This window comes from Dermochelys coriacea, chromosome 13 (assembly GCF_009764565.3).
Source record: "Dermochelys coriacea isolate rDerCor1 chromosome 13, rDerCor1.pri.v4, whole genome shotgun sequence".
In the NCBI taxonomy this organism is placed as follows: domain Eukaryota; kingdom Metazoa; phylum Chordata; order Testudines; family Dermochelyidae; genus Dermochelys; species Dermochelys coriacea.
In genome coordinates, this window is record NC_050080.1 from 29261094 (window position 1) to 29284683 (window position 23590).

Here is a 23590-nt window from a genome sequence, read left to right on the forward strand (position 1 = left end):
GTATGTTCTAAGCACCAGTCAGTGTTTTCATATATCAAAGAAATTGTGTTAATTTAACCTGTCTTTTTTTTCCTTAGCATTTGCTTGGGAATGTAAACGAAGGAGACTGGAAATACTGGCAGCTTGGCCAAGAGAAAGCAAATAGGGACTAAACAAACCATAATCCAGGCAAACTCTTCAAGAGCAAATGTGCCCCATCTCACAAACGACCAGTGCAACCCCGAAGTCAAAGATAAATAGTGTCCTTTCTGCCAGGGCCTCAGGTGGAGGGGTAATTGTAGCAGGAGAAATGTTTACAGATGGAGACAAAGCCAGGAAGTTAATATTTAAGCATTCAGACAAGGAACAAATGACTTAATTAAATCAATTAGAAAGAGAGAGAAATTGAGCCACTTATAAAGCATGTGTAAAGAAATGGTGAGTGCCACTGCTCTCTTGTAAAAGAAAATAAGGGAGAATTAGCAGGCAAGAAAAATGGGCTGGTTTAATTCCTTCTGTTAATTAGAGTTGAGCATTCGCACCTTGCTCAGTCAGGGGTCGCACCAGTGTTTCCATTATGTAAACCCTATTTTCAGCTGGGCTGGGTTGAAACTGGGTCTCCCATCCACAGAGACATCTTTAACATATTAAGAAAAGAAGATGCAGTTAGGGCTGAAATTAAGTGGCAGGAATAAAGGTCGAGAAAGCTGCTGTCTCCAAAGCCTGGGCTGGGTTTCTTCTGTGCATCTATAACCCAGATATGCCTTGGCTCTGTACATGGGAGGGGGCAGAAATGTAGGGGCAAATCCAACCCCTGCTCTGCAGAGGGTCTCTTGGCAGCAGAACTGATGCAGCTCAGCTGTGTAAGGGGGAGGTGGAAGGACTACAGGGCATGGAGTCTGGTATGGCAGCACACAAGGGTATGAGGGGCACATGGGTGGGCTGCATGAATCCTCCTCTTCCACCGGATGTTGCAGAAGGGAGGGCCCCTGGGGGCTACTCCAGCCATTGGGCCAGAAGGGCCTTTACGCAGCTACTCCATTCTCTGGGAAGGCAGTCCTCTCCCGTGGCTCTCTGGAGTTAATGGGGTTATATCAGGGGTAAATTTAGCCCATTGCATTCCTGGAGGGTCCTAATTCATATGGTGTCATAGGACGATTTACTGTGAGAGTCAACCATAAGCTACAGGGAAAGGTAGGTTTTAAGCAGATTATTAATAACTAGAAGTGAAAGTGGCTCCATGGTTTAGAGATGGGGGGAAGGGCCAATTTCCAGATGAAGGGTGCAGCCCATGCAAAAAGCACCAACTGCTGTGGACAACATGGAAGTGGGGGACAGAAAGAAGTCCCAGAATGGAGAAGTGGAGTCTGTGGGCTTGGTTTTTGTCTTGGTTACATTGACCAGGATTACTTCTGCACTATACCAGTGCAACTGAGATCAGAGTCGGAGCCAGGGAGCAGATGGGTATGAGGCCAGAGATGTAGAAGAGGAATAAGGCCTGGAGAGATCTGAAACATAGGAAAGTCATTCTGAATTGGTTTAACGGCTGTATAGGGGAGGAGCCAGAGGGAAGCTGACAGTGAGGATAAGACTGGTATGATTCTCAGACCTGGAAAGAAAGAACATTCCTAGGAACCATGGGAATTGCCAGACCAGATCAGACTCAGAGTCCATCTAGTTCAGTATCCTGTCCCGAACAGTGATCAGTGAAAGATACATCAGAGGCAGGTGCAAGAACCCCTGAAATAGACAGTTGTGGGATAGCCTGCTGCCAAGCGATATTTCTTTCTGATCCCCATTAGTGGTGGTTGTCTTATGCCCTGAAGCAGAAGGGTTTATATCCCTCCCAGAACAACTCTGTTTATTAAAAAAAACTCTTAATATCATATCTCTAGGTATTCTCATTTTCCATATAAATGTTCAACTATTATTGGAATCCTGCTAAGTTCCTGGCCTCAATGATATCATGTGGCAATGAGTTCCACAGGCCAACCTTTTGGACTTGCTGAAGTACAGAGAGTAATAATTTAGGAAGACTAGTAGTTAAGGATTTCAGGATTAAGAATTTCAGTAGAGGTCAGGTCAAAGCCAGGATGAATCCCAGCAAGAGGATGGTGCTGGACACCTTACAGAGAGCTAAGATGTAAGAGGACAGAAAAAGTGTGAGGTCAAGAGGAATTCCAGGAGAACTGGTTGTAGGAGCAAAGCAGAGGGCAATGTGTTAAGTGAGAGCAGGGTCAGAGAAATGGAACAGAGTACTTTTTACCTAGGGGAAGGACTTTGGGGCTGTTTAGTAATAAGAAGTTATGGTGTATTCAGGAGACAAAACCACAGCAGCAGAGAGATGGGAGAGGATTAGATCAGCAAACCATCAAAAGGGTCATTGCCATAGAAAGGGATGTCCAAGACTTTACACGCCATACCCTAGCTGTTAAAGTCCACTGGGTAAATAATAACCAGAATATGGGCTTGATTGTGCAACCACTGATCACAATGCTAGTAATCCCATTGAAGTCAGTGAGATTCTTTGCATGAATAAATACTCATTGGCATGAGTGACTGAGGGTTGCAGCATTGCATCATGTGAAAAGGGCCTATGCACATTCTGACAGCACCCACCAGAACTAGACTGACCATCTGGTTTATCATGTAAAGGACAGGAAGCATGAAAATCCTTTTTAGCCACAATTTAGAAGTCATCTAAATATTCATTTTCTCAACTGATTCTGGGTTTCTGATTCGGGGTAGTGGAAGCTTTCTTACAGTCGGGGAGCCACCAGGGCCTGAATGGTGGCTCCACCCTTTCCCCCCCGTGAGGCCCCGCCCCTGCACCACCCCTTCCCCTGAGGCCCCTCTCCTTCCCCTCATCGCTCGACTTTATGGCAGATAAGAAGTGAGGGGGCCATGGCCCCCAGACTCCCCTGTTCCGATGTCATTTGCAGTGTCTCAGGGTGAATGATGTCCTTCTCTCAATTGGCATTTTTATATTTACACAGGTTATAGATTTCTTTAGAACTTAAGAAAACAAAATACGTCAAGGAATAACCAATACGAATGGCATGGAAGACAGTACGGAAGCCTTATGCAGCCTGGCAAACAACACTAGTGTGGAGAGTAATGAATCTTTGCAGTTAAATAAAATGGCTTTTACCCCACTAGAGTGAAAAACATCCATGCTGTTTGTGTCTGACCCAAAGCAACAGGGACTATTTCCCAGCATAGCTTTCGTTTCAGTTGGTTCTGTCTATTTGCTGCTCCTGTCTTAAGGGTAGCCACCTGGAATTCTGGCAGTGGGAGCACTGGGAGCTCAGTGACAGAGGGCGCAGGCACTAAGTTGTCAGCAAGCCTTTAAAGTTAGGGCTCTGTGCTTCAGGAGAGAACGGTGAATTTCCGAACGGTTGCGTTCAGAGACCAATCGCAGAGAATGTCAGATCTCTCTCCTTCCGATAAAAAGACAGACACACGTGCTACCAAAAAAGGGTGCCTTGGGGTCTTCGCAATAGGCAATTACAGGGCTTTTGTAACTGACTCAACATCAACAAGAATAGCTAAACTTAGCCTAGAAATCTCTGCATGAAACAGACTAAGGGCTGTGTGATGGTTACAGAGCAGGGAAGTTCCCTGTGAGATGTTACACTGAAGATCTGCTTCCTGGTCTTTTTTGAAGCCTTGACACTGGATTTGAGGCTGCCAATGTGGAGAGAAGCTATTGTAGTTTATAAGCAAGCCCCAGAACAGTGAATCAGCACATACAAAACTGTTTCCCATCTAGGCTTATTTTACACGACTGGCTGTAATAACGAGCCCTGAGAATTTCCCTGCTTTTGCATGCGTATGAAGGATTTATATTGTCTTAAATAATGTTTATATTATTCAAATGAAATTACTTCCCAAAAAAAAGTCCCTCCCCTCCTTCCCAATGGCATGAAGGATCTCTTTGCAAAGGACAAAAAACACAAGAACGGCCATACGGGGTCAGACCAAAGGTCAATCTAGCTCAGCATCCTGTCTTCTGACAGTGGCCAATGCCAAATGCCCCAGAGGGAATGAACAGAACAGGTAATCATCAAGTGATCCATCCCCTGTTGCCCATTCCCAGCTTCTGGCAAACAGAGGCTAACAGCCATTGATGGACCTATCATCCATGAATTTATCTAGTTCTTTTTTGTACCCTGTTAATGGTCTTGGCCTTCACAACATCCTCTGGCAAGGAGTTCCACAGGTTGACTGTGCATTGTATGAAAAAATACTTCCTTTTGTTTGTTTTAAACCTTCTGCCTATTCATTTCATTTGATGGCCCCTAGTTCTTGTGTTATGAGAAGGAGTAAATAACTCTTCCTTATTTATTTTCTCCACACTAGTCATGATTTTATAGTCCTCTATCATATTCCCCCTTAGTCATCTCTTTTCCAAGCTGAAAAGTCCCAGTTATTAATCTCGCCTCATATGGCAGCCGTTCCATACCCCTAATCATTTTTGTTGCCCTTTTTTGAATCTTTTCCAATTCCAATACATCTTTTTTGAGATGGGGCGACCATATCTGCATGCAGTATTCAAGATGTGGGCATACCATGGATTTATATAGAGGCAGTATGATATTTTCTGTCCCTTTCTTAATGATTCCCAACATTCTGTTCTCTTTTTTGACTGCCACTGCACATTAAGTGGATGTTTTCAGAGAACTATCCACAATGACTCCAAGATCTTTTTTGTTGGTAACAGCTAATTTAGACCTCATCATTTTATATGTATAGTTGGGATTATGTTTTCCAATGTACAAAGCACATTGCACAAGCAGCTCAGCGCTAAAGCTCAAGCTATCTTCCCTTTGACACTACAATGGTATGAGCCTGATCATATCCCCTGACCTGCACAGGTGGGAGACATTCTGTGTGTGGTTCTATCCTTTCCCTGTGGTAGTAGCCTGAGCTACCTCCCCAAACTTGTCTACCGCCCCGCAGTCTGCAGGGCGTGCTCCAGGAGCCAGGAGATCCATGCAGGGAAAGAAGGAGGCTGGGGCACATCATCCCCACACCAGCTCTATGGAGGTCAGAGTAATAATACAGCCTTAGACTTAATCTGACCTGACACTATCACTCTAACTCACCCCAAAAGAGTAACTGCCCTTAAAATCCATACAGTTCTACTCTGTGCCCTAGTTAATATTACTGCAGCGATCAGTGTGTTCCCTACATACTGATTTAGGGACTATCAGAAATACTGCCAGCAAGGCTAATTACTTGCGAACTGCAACAGCAAAGATGTGACTAGAGGATGCACTGTGTTAACAGCTGATCACATGTCTACATGCAGTGTGGTGGGATGGGAGTTGTAATGTTAGCTTTGATAGGTCAGGCTCTGAATACAAAACTTCAAAAAATCTGTTGCATGCAGAACTCCATCTGTGTGTGCTCACTGGAGGATGCGATAAGGACAGAGGCACTCAGAACATATTCACTAGTGGCTTCTGACCCACAGCTCTATCAAATGGCATGCAGCAGATTGTGAGCATTTCAGGACAAGTCCATAAAAAACTATCTTTGATTCACTGCAGCTGCACTGCGTTATGATATAGTTGCTCTTGAGATTTGTGTGTGGAGAGAACTTACTTCCACTGGAATTATCCAGGGGCCAAGTCACGCAATTACTGTACAGAATTAGGAGCTCAAAATTGTGCATGCAAACCCTAATGCCTTGCTTCTAGTGGCAAAGAGCACTTCAACAACACTTCTGAAAATAGCCTCCATTTTTGTGCATATACCTTTGGGTACCTAAGCTCCAAACTGTTTCTACCATGCTGGGCCAGACTCTAACTCACTGGAGGTAGAAAAATAAAACCAATTCAACAGCTGTAACAAACCAGATCAGAAACTCACCTGCTTTTGTTCTTCTCCCAAACTGTCCCACATTGATGCAACAATTTTTGAAACATCTCCGAATGTAGCATTTGGGTTTTGCCCTTTGATAGCTGCTTGTGTGTCTCTGAAAAACAGGGCATAAGCTGACACAGGCTTCTGGGGCTCATTGGGGTCCTTCTTTTTCTTCTTCTTTTGGCTTTTGGGTTTCTTGCCCAGGTCTGTTGATGGTCTCTTCTCTCCAGAAATCTGTAAAACCAAAAGGGACCCAGTAATGACCAGCTCTCTCTGGTTGGAGTTAAAGATTCTGGTGGTATTGGGAAAATGATGAGACAGGAAGCCAATGAAGAAAGATCACTCATGACAGGCACAGGATAGCGCCTGGCACCACAACCTGACTCTCTCCCCACTATCATCCCTTTCACTTGTACAAATAGTTTGAGAAGTTTAGTGTTCAACTAAGTGAGGAACTAATAACCCTGGCTAAGGGCAGGCCTAGTGCAGGCAGCTCCTGGGCTTTCCCCTAGCTACCCAGCACTGCCCTCCAACACAGGTATCCCATTACTGCCATCCTGAACCACTTGAGCAATTTGCTGGTTATTCCCGCCTCGAGGTTCCTGATGTACTTGCTGTGTATGGTATGAACAAGACTGGGCCAGCGCACTGTTTTTCAACACCCTCCCACCTGATCTCTGACAGTACCACTCTCTGATTTTGGTGACCACCCAGCTTCTTATGCCCCTGAGGATTTCACCACTGATACTACATTGTTAATCCAGAGTAGATCCGTTTTTTAAGCAGTGTATTGAAGGCCTTTGGAAATTCCAAATAATGTGTCTCTTTCACCCCATGCTGCTCCTATTGTCACTTCCCCAAAGACTTTAGTCAGGTTAGTTAAGCAAGCCCTCCCTTGGTGTAGCCTGTGTAATAACTCTCCCGAAGTTCCACCTGACCTCCGACTGCATTCTTGATCAGTTGTTCAGGAATCCTTCTCAGTCTGTATGTTAGAGGCATTGGGCTGAGTTTGCCATAGCTCTTCCGCTGATCCCTTTTTAATATGGGGGGGGGGTCATTTTAGCTTCTCTCACATTTTGCACTCTGCTTCCCTCCAGCTGTGCTCAGGCGTTCATATTTTCTATTCACCGCCTCTTTCTGCACTGTGGGATGCTGAGTATACAGCTCTGGAACGGTCACTGCAATTGTCTCTCTGACTTGTGCTGGTGTCATGTAGTTTCATGAGTTTCTCACTCCTTGTCCCCCAGTACATTCCCCTCTGTGTGTGGCATGTTTTCCTCCTTTTCTTTTGTAAGCACCAAGACTAAAATGACAGCCTGATGTATCCCCACATTCCTCACACCCTCTCCTAGGGACACAACCTCCCTCACGGTTTCCACTAAACAGCTCCCCAGATACTTTCACTTGCTCTTGCTTATTTCCCCTAACCATCCCCTGGAGGCTCATATACTTCTTCCCTGTGCCCTGCCCATTTCCTCTGCCCATGACCTCCCCATTCATTTTGCTTTCCAGCTGGTTTCATTCAGCAGCGCACACATTTTTCCAAAATTTACTTTCACGTTTTTGCTTTCCCCTTTCTCAGACTCCTCCCTGTCCTGATTTCACCCTGGTGAAGTCATGGTCCATCTTTACCAGCCATTCCCCAACGTTCCTCATTCTGTGTGCTGTGTTCCTTTGCATCAGGTCCACCTTGCCCCCCAGAGCAGTCACGGGCAGGGGCCACAAGCACTACTGGCACTACAGAATACCGACACTGGAGCACCGTGCCCTTTTGGGGACATCTATACTTTGAAAGGCAGCTTGCTTCCCACCCCCAAATAGTGCAGGGCCTGTATGCACGCATGCGCGCACACACACACACACACACTCCATAACAACCTGGCAAGAAGCACTTCTGGGGGAATTCACAAGTAAACTGTAATATATCTTTATGAAAACACTATACACTGTGTTAATCCTTAGAGACCTGCCAATTTTGTGTTAAACAAGTAGACTTGGCTATCTGAATGCATTCAGCATTCCATGAGCTTTGAGAGCACTGAAAAGACTGAGGTAACATTGATTATTTAGTTATCTGCAGCATCTGGCAAGATTTTAAGGGAGTACAGGCCCTCTCCTGCATTCCTTGCTTACCTAAACATTGACCAAAACCAAGGGGAGTTTTGAGTGCAGAAGGACTACAGGATAAGGGCTGCATTTTGTTACCTGTGATTACCAAGTCTCATCAGATCACTGTGCTGGGCAAGCCATTTAGTGGGTCGTTTAGTCCACTCCCTGTACCATAACAGAACTGAATTCATTCTCCCTGAATTCTTCTTGAACAGAGTCTAAGACTCAGCCTCCAGTGAGGCAGAATCCATAGCTTCCCTTTTTAGTTAGTGTCACCGCCAAACTTCTGCTTCTTATAGGGTCTGATCTTTGGTCTTGGGCACTCTGGCACTGCTCCACAGGCCATGCTGCTGAAATGTAACCACCTTTTTTACAGGCTGCTGTTCTAGGTTGGCATGCCCAGGTATTCCAGGGTGCTAATATAACATATGTGACAGCTGGTAACCAGAACACACAGTCACAGGGCTAAGAAATAACACACGGAACTTGAAAACAGAAAGTAAATTTCCAGGTGGAGGGCATTTGCTAAAGAAGATGGTAATATGCAATAGGGGTAAGTATATCAAAAGAAAATCCATGAATATTGAAGTGTACGTGTTCACCTATATAGGAAAGAGATACTTTCAAACCACTTTGAACTCATACACTGAGGACCTCTACGTTAGTGAGTTAAGCCACACAACACCCCTGTGAGGTAGGGAAATATTATTAAACACATTTTACAGGAGGAAAATCTAAGACACAAAGAGGTTCGTTGACTTGTTCCATGTCAACAGCAGAGCCAGGAACAGAACTCAGAACCAAAGGTTGCCAGTCCTGTATTCTAACCACTAGAAACACTTCCTCAAAGGCAAAAAGTCAACTCGCATCTCTGCTTATCAAATGCTCACAGTGTTGAGACACTTCTCAGACTGCTCAGCAGTTCCATTAGTTAAACAGTTACTCACTTTATCAGGAAGATGATTTTAAAAGAGGAAGTTACTTACTTTCATAATTGGAAGTTCTTTGAGCTGTGTGGGCCCTATCTGTATTCCCCTGTGGGTATGCATACGCTCCAGGCCCCCGAAGCCAGAGAATTTTGAAAGCAGTGTCTGTTGGTCTGTGCCTGCACCTTCACTCTCCTCATGACTCCAACTGAGGAGATAAAGGGCTGGGTGGACTGACCATCTCTCCAATTCCTGCTCTACTGTGAATCAAAAGATGATCCAAAACAGAGGGGAAGGAGGGCGAATAGTGAAATACAGATAGGGACCATACACCTTGAAGAATCTCCAGTAAGTAACTTCCACTTCTTTGAGTGCTGGTCCCTGTGTGTATTCCACTGTGAGTGACTGACAAGCAATACTCAAGTAAGAGGAGGGTGTGAGAATGTAGATGGCAGAGCCAAACAAAGGGCCACCATTCCAAAGGATGCACTGGTGGGGGAGTCCGGTACTGAAGCAGTGAGGCTGGAATTCCATGTAGTTGCTTTGTAAATATCAAGCAGAGGTATTTCTTGAAGCGATGCCATAGACGTTACTTGTGCTCTCGTGGAATGAGCCCGCCCCCCATGAGGGGAAGGGAGATTAGACAGCGGATAGCAGAGCAAAATATAGATATATATTTTACAGATAAATGGATAAAGACAACAAAGCTCTGGACTCTGGCAGTTCTGACCTGGTGGTGGAAGGAACTGGAGAGGTGGCTGGTCTGCCTCACCCTTTATCTCCTTGGTCGGAGGCATGGGGAGAGTGAGGGTGCATGTCTGGAACAGTGGACACTGCTTTCAAAATTTTATCCCTCCAGGAAAATGGAGCACATGCACACCTACACATAGGGACCAGCACTCAAAGAAAAATACCATTTTATGATAGAAACTAGGCTGAATACCAAGCCCTTAAGCATAAAATGTAACTAGACATGGCTGTCTGTCTGTCTAAAGAAGGCCGCTGTCATAATGGCTTTGTTGATTTGATTGCAAGCACCAGAAGTGCTCAGAAACCACAGAGTTTAAGAGGACTCATTTTAGCTGGCACAGTTCTAATGTTCTCTGTTCATCAGCTCTTGAATGGCCATTAAGCTCGGTCTCAGTGCAGTGGCATTTGTCAAATGGACAGTTGCCCATTAGCAAATAAGCAAAAAAAAAAGGGGGGGGGGAATGAGACAGAAAAAAGCATATAATTTAAAACTGCCAATTGAGTTGGAATGGGATTCCTGGGGGTGAAAGGCCACCTTATTAGGAGGAAAAAATTCATAACAAGGTTTCACTCCGTGGGTGAAGTGGATAGCATTTTATCTCATTTTAATCTCAGTTCATCTACTTTTGTACTGATGAGAAAGAAAACAAACCCTCCAGCAGTTATTGGCCAAAGTGCAGCATCAAGTGGAGGAGCCAAGAACAAGAACCAGCAACTCTCAGAAACTATTGGGACTTTGTGATCATTCTTATTTATACAGAGCCGTAAGTGTGCATGGCACTTTACAGACAAATGACAGACCATGTCCTGGCCCCACAGAGTATTTAGGCTCCTAACTTCTGTTGAAATGCCTTTGTGGATTTGGGTCTTACAGTCTTTAGCAGTGTGGATTGTGCAGCTTTCATGGCCCACGTGCTAAGCAGTGAGCAGAGCTACACCACTGTTTAGAGTTCATTTTCTGCTGGAATATGAATCTGTTACAGCGTAGTATGACGTAGTCCTGGCTAGAGGGAGGTGTTTTGCAGGCGGGTATTATGTAGGCTTAAACAACCTGATCATTATTACTGGCACCCTAAACCAAACCTGAACCAAGGCCCAGGTCACAGAATCACATGGGGTGGAGATGGAAAGACCTGTGAGATTATGTAAACCCTCCCCCCCATCATGCCAACCAATGTACAGTGGGATTATTCTCTATAGTGGGATAAATTGTTCCGGGCCATTATGTCTCTTCTACCCTCCTGTCTCTTCCAGCTTCACACTTTGCATAAATGCCAGAGACAATCATGGAAGCACAAGGCTTGCTCCTTGTAAGCACCACAGGAGTGCACCCCACCCCACAGGAAGTGGGAGGAGTACAGTCATGACCCCACCCCTCTGCCTGGGCAGCTGGCGGGGTATGATGCTGGGGGAACAGGCTGCAACCTCCAAAGAGTTGGTGCATTAAGCATGTCCCTCCCACTCGGCACAGTTTGCTCAGGGAGGGATTGTATGTTCTGAGGTCCTCTGGGCCAGGCTGGCTCCACCGAGCACTCAAAGGGAGCCAGTGTCTTCCTAGCACAATCTGCCTCTCGGTCTTCCCTCATAGGTTCAAGAGCCTAGTGCCCACAGCAGTGGGAACTGCCCCAAGGACTGAATGCCTTTTGCCAATAATGCAAGTGGAATCACTCACAAGGGGCTGCTCAGAATGGCCTGGGTTTGCTGTGGTTAAAACAGCTGTGAATGTTATTTTAACATGTGACAGTGCTTTGACGTGTATCCAGCTATAAATACCCCGAGATAACGCACTTTACTCCATTGGAGAGGCAGGTGTGCAGAACAATCGTAACATAAAGAATAAGCTGGGATGATTCACAGGTTAGGGCTACCACATTATAAACAGGCAGCTTTGCTGTCATCTAGGCTATTCTCAAAGAGTCAGGGGCTTCATTGGTCACATCTGGATTTTATAAAACCTGCAGAGAGATTTCTAAAGCAAGGGTAATTGGGACTATACCCACTCCCCAGGCTGAGCAAGTAAGAGTTGGATGCTCATCCTGGGAACAACTAAGCCCGGAAAGACACTAAACTCTTAGGCTGGGGTATTCAAAGGGAGTTTAGCCCCCAAATGCCATTGAAATTTCCATTGATCTTTCCTTTGAAAAATCCCATCTAACTTTTTAATGGATGCAAATTCAAATGACTAGTCTGTGCAGACAGGGCAGGGACACAAGAATGTTTAGCTTTCCAGATACCACTAGTGAAAACAAAAAAGCCGTATTTCTGCCTTGATGCAACGACAAAAACAACTTTTCAGCCACGAAGCGCTGGAAGTGAAGTCACTTAGCACAAAATGTTAGTGTGCTCCTTTGCCCCTACATCTGAATTATCTACTGGTATGTTGCTTGGGTTACCCCACTGACCCCTCAAGGCTTTGAAAATTCTCCAGTGAAGGGATCTTTCATGATCCCTCTTGCAGTTGGTCACTACTCTTCCAATAAGAGTTACAATTTAGTTCAGCGTTTGGTCTCTATCCAGTTTTCACAAATTACTGGCTTTTGTGGGAGTAGAAAAACCACCTCCTGGCATCAGGACCATTTCTTATGTGTTAATATGATTTTCTTGGTAGATATTTTAATTCCTGTTTGTTAGAAACTCTTTTTATGATCTGTTGTACAAAGGTCGTTAATGGTCATAAAATAAATGATGGATTGATGCCTTTAAATATTTCCAACAGCTGTGTATATAGAGAAAGCAAACAAAAACGCATAAGCCACTGTGACTCCAGTGCTCTCTTTACACTGTGGTTTCTTTTCTCTAGGAAACATACCACTTGATTATTGCTTTGCCTAACTTGCTATGTGTATACAGGATAGACAAGGTATATATTTATGGCCAGAAAAAAAATACAGGGCTTTATAAATTGCCTTAGCTATCTTGCTCCAAGAATCTGACATATCCCCAAATTCTGTCTCCCTCATGTTCAGTACTGACTCGTTGGACCTATAAGAAATAGGTCATGGATTTTTTGCTGATACAACAGGTAACTCCTGTACTATCATATTGTCAGGCTGAAACCCTGAAGGTGATTGGTAAAGGTACAATGAAAAAAGCTGCTGCAGACACTGAGTGTAGTTAGCCTAAAACTCACACTATACTCTCACTGCAAGAAAGGTTTTAGCTGCAAAGCAAATGCCATTTGCTTTCTGTGACCCTAGAGTTGCCGGTGATACAGTCTCTTCTAGCCAGCAGATCACCAAACTCCTCTAGCTGCATAGGGCTGTGCCAAATAGACACAACCAAATTCTAAAACTGCAAAATCTGAGAATTTCATAAAATACTTCTATTTTCAAGCAAAAATGTATTTTTATTTTTGCAAGTTAGTTCTAACGAAGATCAGATTTGCATCCACACACACTTTTTGAAATGTCAGGTTTTGAGATGAAAATTTCCATTTTATGAAAAGTGAAATGAAAACCAAGAATATTTTTTCCTGAAGTTTCATGAGAAAGTATTTGCTAGTTTGCTCAGCCCTAGTACTAGAGCTAAGCGGTCACTATATTACTTGTTACTGAGGGTAACACGCACACAATTTGTCACAATTTGATCTTCAGGAGGTTTTTCTTCTGGGAACGAAGATACATTGCCTGCAAGCCAGTGATTCTGGTAATACAGTGTCTTCCTTAGAATTAGCACCTTTCAGAGATAGTCCTTCCATGAAGGCTTAACAAATGGGTCAACACCATCCCAGAAAGTTACAAGTCTAAACATCAAAGTACCCAATGTCAGTGAATGTCCATGTTCAGGTACACAAGACATTATGGCTGTACCATAATCATCTCTGCAATCTGCCCACATGTAAGGAGAGTCAGGGAAGATGTGTGGACAACAGCGCAAAGAGTTTGCTCTGCCAGTGCATTTTCTGAGAATGATGCAGGATGACTAAGGTGACCCAGAAATCTTAGCCCAAGCTGTCCTTCAACACTTCCTCCATACCAGTTCTAACGAGGCAGGTGATTTTTATTTTATAATCTTCCCTACTTTTTACCTCTTTATTTATCAGTTCTCTTCATCCACTCAAGACAACTGACATCCTAATGGCTTCTGATCACTAGCCAAACAAGAATGGCAAGGAACTTTCACTACATTCTGTGTCACCATCACTTTATTAACTGTCCTAGATAATAATTGGTTGCTAAAAAAATACCCAGGTGAATTAAAAGACAGAGGATGCTTTCTTTGTTATTTGACATGGGTGCTTCTTAAGGACTCTGCTAAACCACATGCTGGATTTTTGCTTCTCTCTTCCAACACAAAGTCTAGTTTTACAGATACAGCCTTTGAAACGGGAAAAAAATTGAGCACTGAACCACGTATTTATTGTCAAAATCCTAATCTGAAAGAACAATGTAGCTTGATATATCTGGCAACTGCAGTAGGAAAGAAAAGACTTAGGGGAGGAAACTTCTCTCAGGATTAGAGACTTTCATTCATTGAGTTGTTATATGCACCAATACAGCACACCAATGTTTGATATGATTTGCAAATCTGCCATGCTTTCCCACGTCCTAGCCCAGAAACGTTCTCTGTAAACAATCGCCTGTTACAGAGAAAGTCTCGATCTCTGTGCAAAGAAAAAACAAAAAGTCTGTTCTCTTATTAGAGCGAATTATTTCTATCACCGTAAATATTGTCTGTCATTCTCTTACTGTATGTCTGTCAAAACAGGCATGGCTGCACGTACCTTATAATGTGATTCTGTCTCCTCTTCCTGAGTAGAACTGGAGGGAGATGGTGTAGCAGATTTACTTCCTGGGGGTGATGGGGAACCATGGGTAACACCGCTCCTCATACCCATCTGAGAAATCAGCTGTGACTGGCTGAGGGCACTCATGTGACCGGCTAACATCCCTGGTCGATTGATCAGGGGGACTTGACGGTTGGAATCATAGGAAGTGGCGTCTGAGTGGACCATCTCCTGGATCTGAGTTAGGAGAATATTACTTTTTAATTAAAAATGTATTTTATTTATTGTCTTATAAAATTACTTTATGATGAACTAGTATTGACTGATTTAGAAATTACATTACAGAACTGGTTGAGAAAAATCTTCTTCCCTGCCCCTTTCCAAAACAAGAGAGCGAGTTGGGCAGTGTATGATTGGGGTTTCTCTTTTCCATAATTTCCCTGTGAGAAAACAAGGGTTATGTCTACACTGCAGCTAGGAGGTGTAATTACCAGCTCAGGTAGATGTAGACACGCTAGGTCTGCTTGAGCTAGCATGCTAAAAATAGCAAAGCAGCGTGACTGTGACGGCACAGCTAGCTGCCTGTGTACACCCTTAGGATCTCAGGTGGGCTTGTGCCAGGGCGACTAGCAGTGTAGACGTACCCTAAGGGTTTACAACATGAGGGCTTAAATTGTATCAGCAAAATGTGTGTGTGCATGTACCAGCAGAGAAATGCTTCCGGCTATAATAGTGGGAAGAAACTTCCCCCGGGGCAGGCTATGGCCAAACTGTCCAAAGTGGGGGTTTTCACAGTCTCCTCTGAAGCACCTGGTCATAGCCACAGGATGTCAAACTAGCTGGGCCAACCAACTGAGCACACACATATATTGTGTGGACACATCGTCGGCCCTTGCGTTTGAAAGTTCAGCCCTGCTCTGCTCAGGGATGCAGCTGCAGGGAGTTGCGATTCCTCGTGTGCTGCACATGACCAAATACGACATGTTATCGCTTAGAAAAGTGAGAGGCTCAAAAAATTAACTTCTTCACGTTTAACAAGTTACCACAACTTCTCAGTTCCCCTGCTCCCTGGCTTAAACAGAAAAGTACAAGTAGAAATAAATAAATACATCGTATACTCTGGAGCAGAACAAGCAGAAGTCCCTAGCTTCCCCCAGACAGGCCTGGATTTGGCTTTAGGTCAAATAGCAGAACGTAAGTAGGTTTTGTTGCAGAAGTTTGTTATTTGACCGCACTGTGAAAACACAAATTCCAACGTAACCAGCTGAGGATCTGGCCCCATGCTGAGATATCATTAGGGAAGTGACTTCAACATAGTAAAACCAAGAAGTTTCCGAGACCCAGAAGCAACTGCGTCCTAGACACAGGGGGTCTTTCGCACAGTTTGCTCCCATGTGCTGTACAGTCTGGTCCAGGCACACAATGGGGTGTGTTAAGAATGATGCTTGAGCCTTACTGCCAAGAGCCTTACCTGACACTGCTCTGACTGCAGCATCCCTTTCATGGAGGTTTATGGACTACCTTTTAATTTTTAGAATAACAGTAAAACAATGGGTGCAAACCCTCCCTTTGTCATCAAAGCCCCGTATTTACAGAAAGGGGTGCCTCTCTGGCAAGTCTGAGTCCCCGACTGGCAGAGAAATCAAGAACTTTCTACTGTATTTACATACTTAAAACATGCCACCCAGTGCTCCAGACACTGAAACTAATGACACAAAACAACAAACACTCCCCACAAAGATCTGACCCTACTCAATCATTCGTCCTGTTCCCCAGAAACATGTGCCCTGTCCCATCTCCTGAAGGCCAGCAGATTCGGGCTCTGGCAGACTGAGGCGACAATCAAATTCCACAGTCAAGAGGGCCAAGGATTTCAGAAGTGACTATTGATTTTGGGTGCCTGACTTGGGACACCTTAAAGGCCCCCAATTTACAGAGCGCAGGGGCTCAGCACTTTTCAATGGAGGCAACCAAAACCATGAGTCACTTTGGACAATCTTACCCTAGGACCTCTCACTGAGACGGTTCTGTTTCCAGCCCCCTGGCAATCAAACAGGATGTGTTCGGAGGCACACAGTGCTGTGCATGGTCAGACTCACGCCACCCCAGCAGGATGCCCAGATTTTGCCTTCAGGTGCCGCTGTCGGCAGTGTGGCGTGTAAATGGGGTTCTGTGGGCTGAAGTGTCTCCCTGAGCTCCCTCAGGATCCCCTCTTAATGTGACCACACTTGAAAATCAGGCTCTTCATCCCATTAGCCTACAACCACCACAGTTAGGCTGGATCCATGAACACAGAAAACAAACCATACAACGACAGATAGAGCAAGACAGATCCAGTGTGGCCCTCTATCTCCCCAACAGAATGATGATGGCCTACTTGCGCCATAGGACAGCTTACAATGTAAACCACCATACTGTGAGCAAATTCCACTTCAGTCCATGGCCTGCAAGAGAGATACATCACACTCACACATTCGGGGCCAAGTTCTGCCCCTACTGAACTCAATGGCAAAGCTCACATTTGTTTCTATGGGAGCAGGATTATAAGGAAACAGGCAGCAGGATCAGGCCCATACACAAGGGAACAGGCTTGTTTTGCACACTTCAGCAGCTCAGCCCTTTCCCAGCTTCACAAGACAACACGTGCTGGGGCCTTAACCAACACTGCAAGAACATCAGACACCAAACTGCAAAAATTCATCTTTGCACCTGTCTGGAAAGTAATGAAAATCAACAGACAGAGCCTGCTGGAAGGGCTGAAGTTATAATTGCCCAAGGGCCAACTGTGTGAAAAGGTGAAAAAAATGAATACTATTCTTTTGCGCAGAGAATCTGTATGTCTGGTTCGTATGGCAGATTGTATAGACGTCAGGCTTATATCGCAAACACCACCGATGAAAGGTGCTACACAAATCTTTAAAATGCAGAAGGAAAGGGAGCAAAATGACAACAGATGCTTAAATACTCCCAAATTAAGCTAGGGAGAGAGGCTATGGTGAAGAGCGTTACTGCATGAAGAGCTAAAATGCCCTGTTCACCTACCAAAGAAATGTTCATTGTCTAGCCATTTTCAGCCTTACCATTCTGCCATCCATCTCTAAACAAGCCTCAGAATATACAATCAGCCCAGACTCAAATTGAAGGCCCTTTGGACATTAATGATTTTCCAGGCTGTTGTTCATATAGTGGGATACCATGGTGTCAGGCAGAGTGTAGGAACCTATATACTGAAGGGAGAAAAGACAGATAAAATAGAGATATACGGCCAGATGCTCAGCTGGTGTAAATCACTGTAGCTCAACCGAAGTCAATGGAGCTAGGTTGATTTACACCATCTGAAAACCTGGCCCATAATCTGTCTATCAAAGGTACTTCTGGACCACCCCTTCACCCAGTAACTGAGCACTGACTCACGGTAATTGGCCTCAGGAATATAGTGCATTCATGAAGAAGAAATTCTGAAGAGGACTGCTGCACCTGCTCAGATCACACCACATTATAACAATCCCTTCCCACTGAGAATGAGTCATACTATGAGAAACATCAGGCAAACTTCAGACATGATGTAAGCGGCTACAGCTCCACTGAAGTCAAATGTGTTGCATCTGCTTATATCTGGGCTGAATTTTGTCCAGCGTTTCTAATTCCAACTGGCTTTTCACATCTTCCTTTAGGCTCTGGGAATTGCAGTAAAGAAATGGCTGTCATCTACGACCATACGGAACCCAATGTAAGAGAGCCCAAACCAGTTTTCAACCTGCTTCATCACTCTCTTAAAAGTTCCTTTTTGTGGACTTTAATGTTTTAAGTTATATATTTTGGATCAAATTTCCGAAGGGCAGAGGACCATATACATACAGACACCAAAAATACACAACCTTATTTATGCATGCAAATTCTATGGTTGGCATAAGTTTGGCAATGCATTGACCCAAGTTGCACCTGCAATTGCATGCACAAATAGAGGACAGAGTTGCCTTTCTATAAATGCAGCATTGTTTAGTGGATGAAGCACAAGTCTCTAAATGAGGACATCCTGCATTCCAACCCTGACTTTTTGCATGCCCTTGTACTTTTCATAGAGACGACTTTCCTGTTGTCTGATTATCCAATATACACAGAGTAATAACTGAGACATGTAGTAATCACAGAAATAGAACACTGAGGGGTTACTTAAGGTCCAGACTCGATGTAATAACAAAATAATAACACTACTATGACGTGCTACTCGTTTGGATCCAAGATTGTAGAAAAACGGAGCCTTCTTCAGGGAAATGACCAAAGACACTGAACACTTTACTACATGGACCATTTTTCTGATCTAGCAGGGAAATTCCCATACTCCATTCTGCTCTCCTCCATCACAAAACCCACCCTCCTGTGTCTATGTGAGGACTTTGTGTAATCCTCACTGTACTGCTTGTTACTCAGTGAAGCTAGCAAATCTGATAAAAGAGAAAACTAGTTTGTATTCCTCTCCCTCAATTAATCCACTCTCTCCCCCACAGTCTCATCTGGGCACGCTACAGCCCCGATCTTGGAAAGACTTAGGCACATACTGAACATTACAGATATGAGTAGTTTTCATATTCAATGGGTTTTTTCATGTTTGTAAAGTTAAGCACGTCTCTAAATTTTTGCAGAATTGGTACCTAAGCACTGATATCACTGCAGGACTCAGCCCACAAATACTTACTCCTTACACATACAAGCAGTCCTAATTAATCCAATATGACTGCTCACATGAATGAAGACTACTCATGTGAGTAATGCTTGTCAGATCAGAACCTAGAACAGAATTTACTCTCAGGGACTAGTCAAATAACAGCAGCCTCAGAAGTGCCCGGAAAAGACTATGCAACCGAAATCTGTGCAGCCTTTCCTAGAGAAAACCCTACCAGGATCCACACTAGGTTATTTATCACCTTCCCTCCCACATACAGATCAAACAGTTACCCCCCACCTTATAAATGAGGGAGCCCTATCCACGTGTCAGTGTCATCAGCAGCATGCCAGAGTTCTTTTACTAATTTCAGAGACAGAGCTAAGCCAGCTACTTACGTACAATCTGATTCAGCCACAGAAGAAGTCAGCAGGAGGGAAATCAAACACAGTCTTAAATATCTTCCAGACTTTGTGCTTTCTATATTAATCTGATTAATGTTAACATGAGTTTAAAGACCCAGAGCTTTATTTATTAACAATCTTCCGATAAACCCACTGAGGTGCAATCGCTCATTAACAGAGAAGTCCTGCCAATCCCATGAGCAGCACATAAAGTAAGAAATGGAGAGAAGATCTGCTAGGGCTCAGGAGGCTTCAGTGGAAATAAATCCAAATGCAGAAGCAGATTTACTGCTGCAGGTCAGGAATCGAGAGCTCTTCCACAATACCAGACAGCACACTCCGCTCATGCATTCAGATCATACACATGGGGAGAGAACAGATTTTGACAAGAGCAACCCCTTTCTGTGTTAATTACTTAGTGCTGGGATTTAACTTTCAAACAGCAAATATGTCCCGCATAGAAATAACACCAAGAATTTGACTTAGGCTGACTATGTTAACTTTTCCATCTAAAAAGAAAAGGAGTACTTGTGGCACCTTAGAGACTAACAAATTTATTAGAGCATAAGCTTTCGTGAGCTACAGCTCACTTCATCGGATGCATGTGAGCTGTAGCTCACGAAAGCTTATGCTCTAATAAATTTGTTAGTCTCTAAGGTGCCACAAGTACTCCTTTTCTTTTTGCGAATACAGACTAACACGGCTGCTACTCTGAAACTTTTCCATCTAAGTAATTGCTGTCGTGGCGGCAGGGATGGTGAATGATTATGAATGGAATAGGAAAGGAGGGGCCAATGAGACAGGTTCTGTATGAAAGAGGAGGTCCAGGTTATGAAAACGTTTATGAACAGCAGGTTTTGCATGTTGCTTTTGGGAGTCCTATGCTCAACAGCTGTCTCAGGGCACAAGCACAAAAAAAAGATAGGTGGGAATATTGCATGACAGCCAGTTGCTCTTCACCAGAGACCTAGGACTAGGGCCCCTGACTCAGCACGTGACTAACTGTAACCACAGGAGTTTAGTCCCACTGACTTTAGGGGAACCATTCATGCTTACAATTGGGCACACATTTATGCATCCTGTAGAACTGGGGCCCAAGTCATGGGACTCTTGGAAACGCGGCTGCCTGTCTACGATATTTCATTCTACAGTTGTCTTTTTAACAGTGAGGATGATTAACCATTGGAACAAACTACTAAAGGAAGTGGTGGATTTTCCATCTTTTGAAGTCTTCAAATGAAGACTTGATGCCTTTCTGGAAGATGTTTTAGCCAAAACAAGTTATTGGGCACAGTACAGGAGTAACCGACGAAATTCCATGGCCTCCGTTTTACAGGGGGTTATACTAGATGATGTAACGATCCCTTCTGACATGAAGATCTATTAAACTTTTAATCTAAATGAGGAGGGTGCTGCAGGTGCATTGACTGAGAGGGCTAGTCATCCCAGAAATGGCACAGTAAGGGCTACTGCAGGTCAGAAATTGAGTTTATTTGCACTAGGCAGAATATTCTTGGGGGCCAGAAGAGAACTGGAATAACAAGAGGGTGAGACAAGCAGAACTGAGGTGAGTGGCAGAGCTGGGTGTGGGGAAGCTAGTATGGGACCTGTCTGGCTCACACGCAGTGAGTTTACTTGCAAATTTCAAAGGACAAAATGGTAAATTTTTCTTGGATTTTGTCAGTTTAATCCAGACCTTTCATGTTCAAGATGATCTGCCAGCTCCCAAGGAAAAGCAAAATTTATTGTCCTTATTTTAAATTTAAATGAAGAGAAGTTTATAAGATGTGTGTTTTATAAATGGGGAAAGTTTTAAAATGTGGTTTAAAAAATCCTAAAAGCTAAAATAGCTCATTCTCATTTACAGCTATTCCAGTCTCTTGGGTAAATACTGTATTAAGACAATTTTAAAAACTCTTATTATGTGGGCAATAGACCACAACGGCTCCATTTATCCATTAAATGTGTAATCATACATTTTTTCTTTAAAGTGCATATTATTTATGCAGCAGAGCAGAACAAGTCCAGGAGTGTAATTATGGATAATGGACACGTGCTACAAATTCTTATGAAAAATTGTGGGAATGAGTTAGGGCCTGAGCCAGTGCCAATTGAAGACAATGGAAACCCTCCCACTGACCATAATGGTCTTTGGACAGGTCCCTAGAGAGCATATCCATCAGGTAGGGTGGAAATTTCAGCAGCTCTGCTTTTTGTTGTCTTTCAAAGACCCGCATATGATTTTCTCCACCAAGCCCCATGGGACTCTGGGAGAAATTGGGACTCCAGAAGTACCAAAAAATTGCAAACCTCCATAACAAAGGGCTGGCAAAATCCCTTCACAACGGGAACTGGCACATTCCCTGACATACTCTCAGAATGCTCCTTAATCGGCCAGGATTGCCTCTTCCTTGTTTAGATTAAATTTCAGTCAAGCTCACTACCAATTGACTCCTGGCCTCAGCCAAGCACTGAAAAAGTGAGACACTGCACCACCTGCATCCAAAGAAAAGGGAACAGTGCTGCATATCACCAACCTACTGGTAGCACTGCCACCCAAAACCACAGAGCAACCGCCACCTGCAGCCTCAGATACACATTGAACAAGTGGGGTGACAACACTGATTGCCACGGAACCACCGAGGTCTCAGAATGCTTTGCAGACACTGATCAGCTCTCACAGCTTCCTAGGGACAACATCCTCATTCCTGTTTTACAGATGTGGAAACTGAGGCAGGGGAGTGACTGACCCAAGGAAACCCAGTGAGTCAATGGCAGAGATGGGAACAGCTCCACAGCGTTCTAATCCATAGACATTTATTCTAACCTCTGCACATACCTCGTCCCTAAAACAAGGGAGACCAGTATTATTGGTTAGTAGTGACAGAAGACCAACAAATTAAGCACTGCATCCTCTCTCAGAGCTGTTGCCTGCAGAGCACTCATGGGGTCACATTTGGAAGGCTACCTGAACAACCTGGAAAATATATTTTGAAATAATCTTGGTGCATGACATGGAGGAGCAGGTTCCAAAGGTGGGAGGGAAAGGCAGGTGGGCTTCCAACTGGGTCTGCCCTGCTACTGAACTCAGAAAGCTGAGTTCCAGTCATCATTAGCTGATACACCTGGGCAGCCTCTTATTTAAGTAAGTGTTTCCCAGCCCTTGCAGAATATAAAGATTGTCACTAGCACCTGGAGCCAGACAGGCAGCCCAAGAAACACATGGAGGACAGGGGCATGTTCAAGGAGAGAGCATTTCAGCAATCCAAGCTGGAGGTGACAGAGGCACAAGTAACTGGATGGATGGTAGAATGGTCTCTCATCATGGAGATCATCACCTGGGGGAATTCTTCTGCTCCCAGGAGCTTCCAACAGACAGCACATCTTAGCCCATAGACCTCCTCCAAGAAAGAGTATCTGCATCCTCTCTCTCCCAAAATATCCCTGTTTCCACTTACCCTTTTTCCTCTTTGCTGCTTACTCTTGGTTCCTCTCTCCTCTCCTTCATGCAATCCTGCAACTCAGCCTTCAAGCACCCACTCAAGTAACTCTCCGAATCATGATAATGAACGCAGTCAATGGTACAGTCCACTCTCCATAATCTCCTTGTTTACTGCATTAATAGCTGTTATTTTTCATTCATGACCAGGGCATTTTTACTGAGTGAATGATCGGAGGCTGTACTCAATTGCCCCGACCCTGCCAACCCTCAGAGCAGTCTGACTGAGACCACTGAGCTACTGACGTTGGCAGGAGCTGGCCCAGCCTTTGTCACTCAATAAGCTCATATTCCTTTTCTGAAGAGCATTTTTCAAACAGACAAGGCTGCAGCCATCCCCTGCACACCCACTCCCTTCATTCTGCATGGCTTACTTTTATATCCCTTTACCACAATCACTGATTTTTTAACATAGGCTGTGATGGGCAGTATTCAGTGTGAAGACCCAGGAGATACAGTTCTGTGTATTCCAGCCTCTCCTTTCTGGAGACCTACATTCAAATTCTGTCATTTCAGAAATACTAATAACTTTGATGGTCTCCACTCAGCTTCTAACCAATAACAGTGAGTAGTTTTGGCAAAGAAGGAACCCTTTATTCAGAAAAGGCCAGGGAGCAAAATTCCAAGTCTCCATTCCTTCCGTCTCTCCCAAAATGACCCACC

General features: G+C 44.2%; 1 protein-coding gene across 3 annotated transcripts in view; it reads right to left on the minus strand.

Moving 5' to 3' along the window:
* TOX2 (TOX high mobility group box family member 2) overlaps positions 1-23590 on the minus strand; it is a 268049-nt gene that overhangs the window by 38248 nt on the left and 206211 nt on the right. For 2 of the 3 annotated variants that reach the window (XM_038370216.2, XM_043495676.1), the window contains exons 4-5: positions 14359-14598; positions 5857-6084 (exon numbers count right to left, since the gene is read on the minus strand). In XM_038370216.2, coding sequence (XP_038226144.1) covers positions 5857-6084; positions 14359-14598 — 468 coding nt within the window. The remainder of the gene's footprint in view (positions 1-5856; positions 6085-14358; positions 14599-23590) is intronic. The other variant, XM_038370220.2, reaches the window with a different exon arrangement.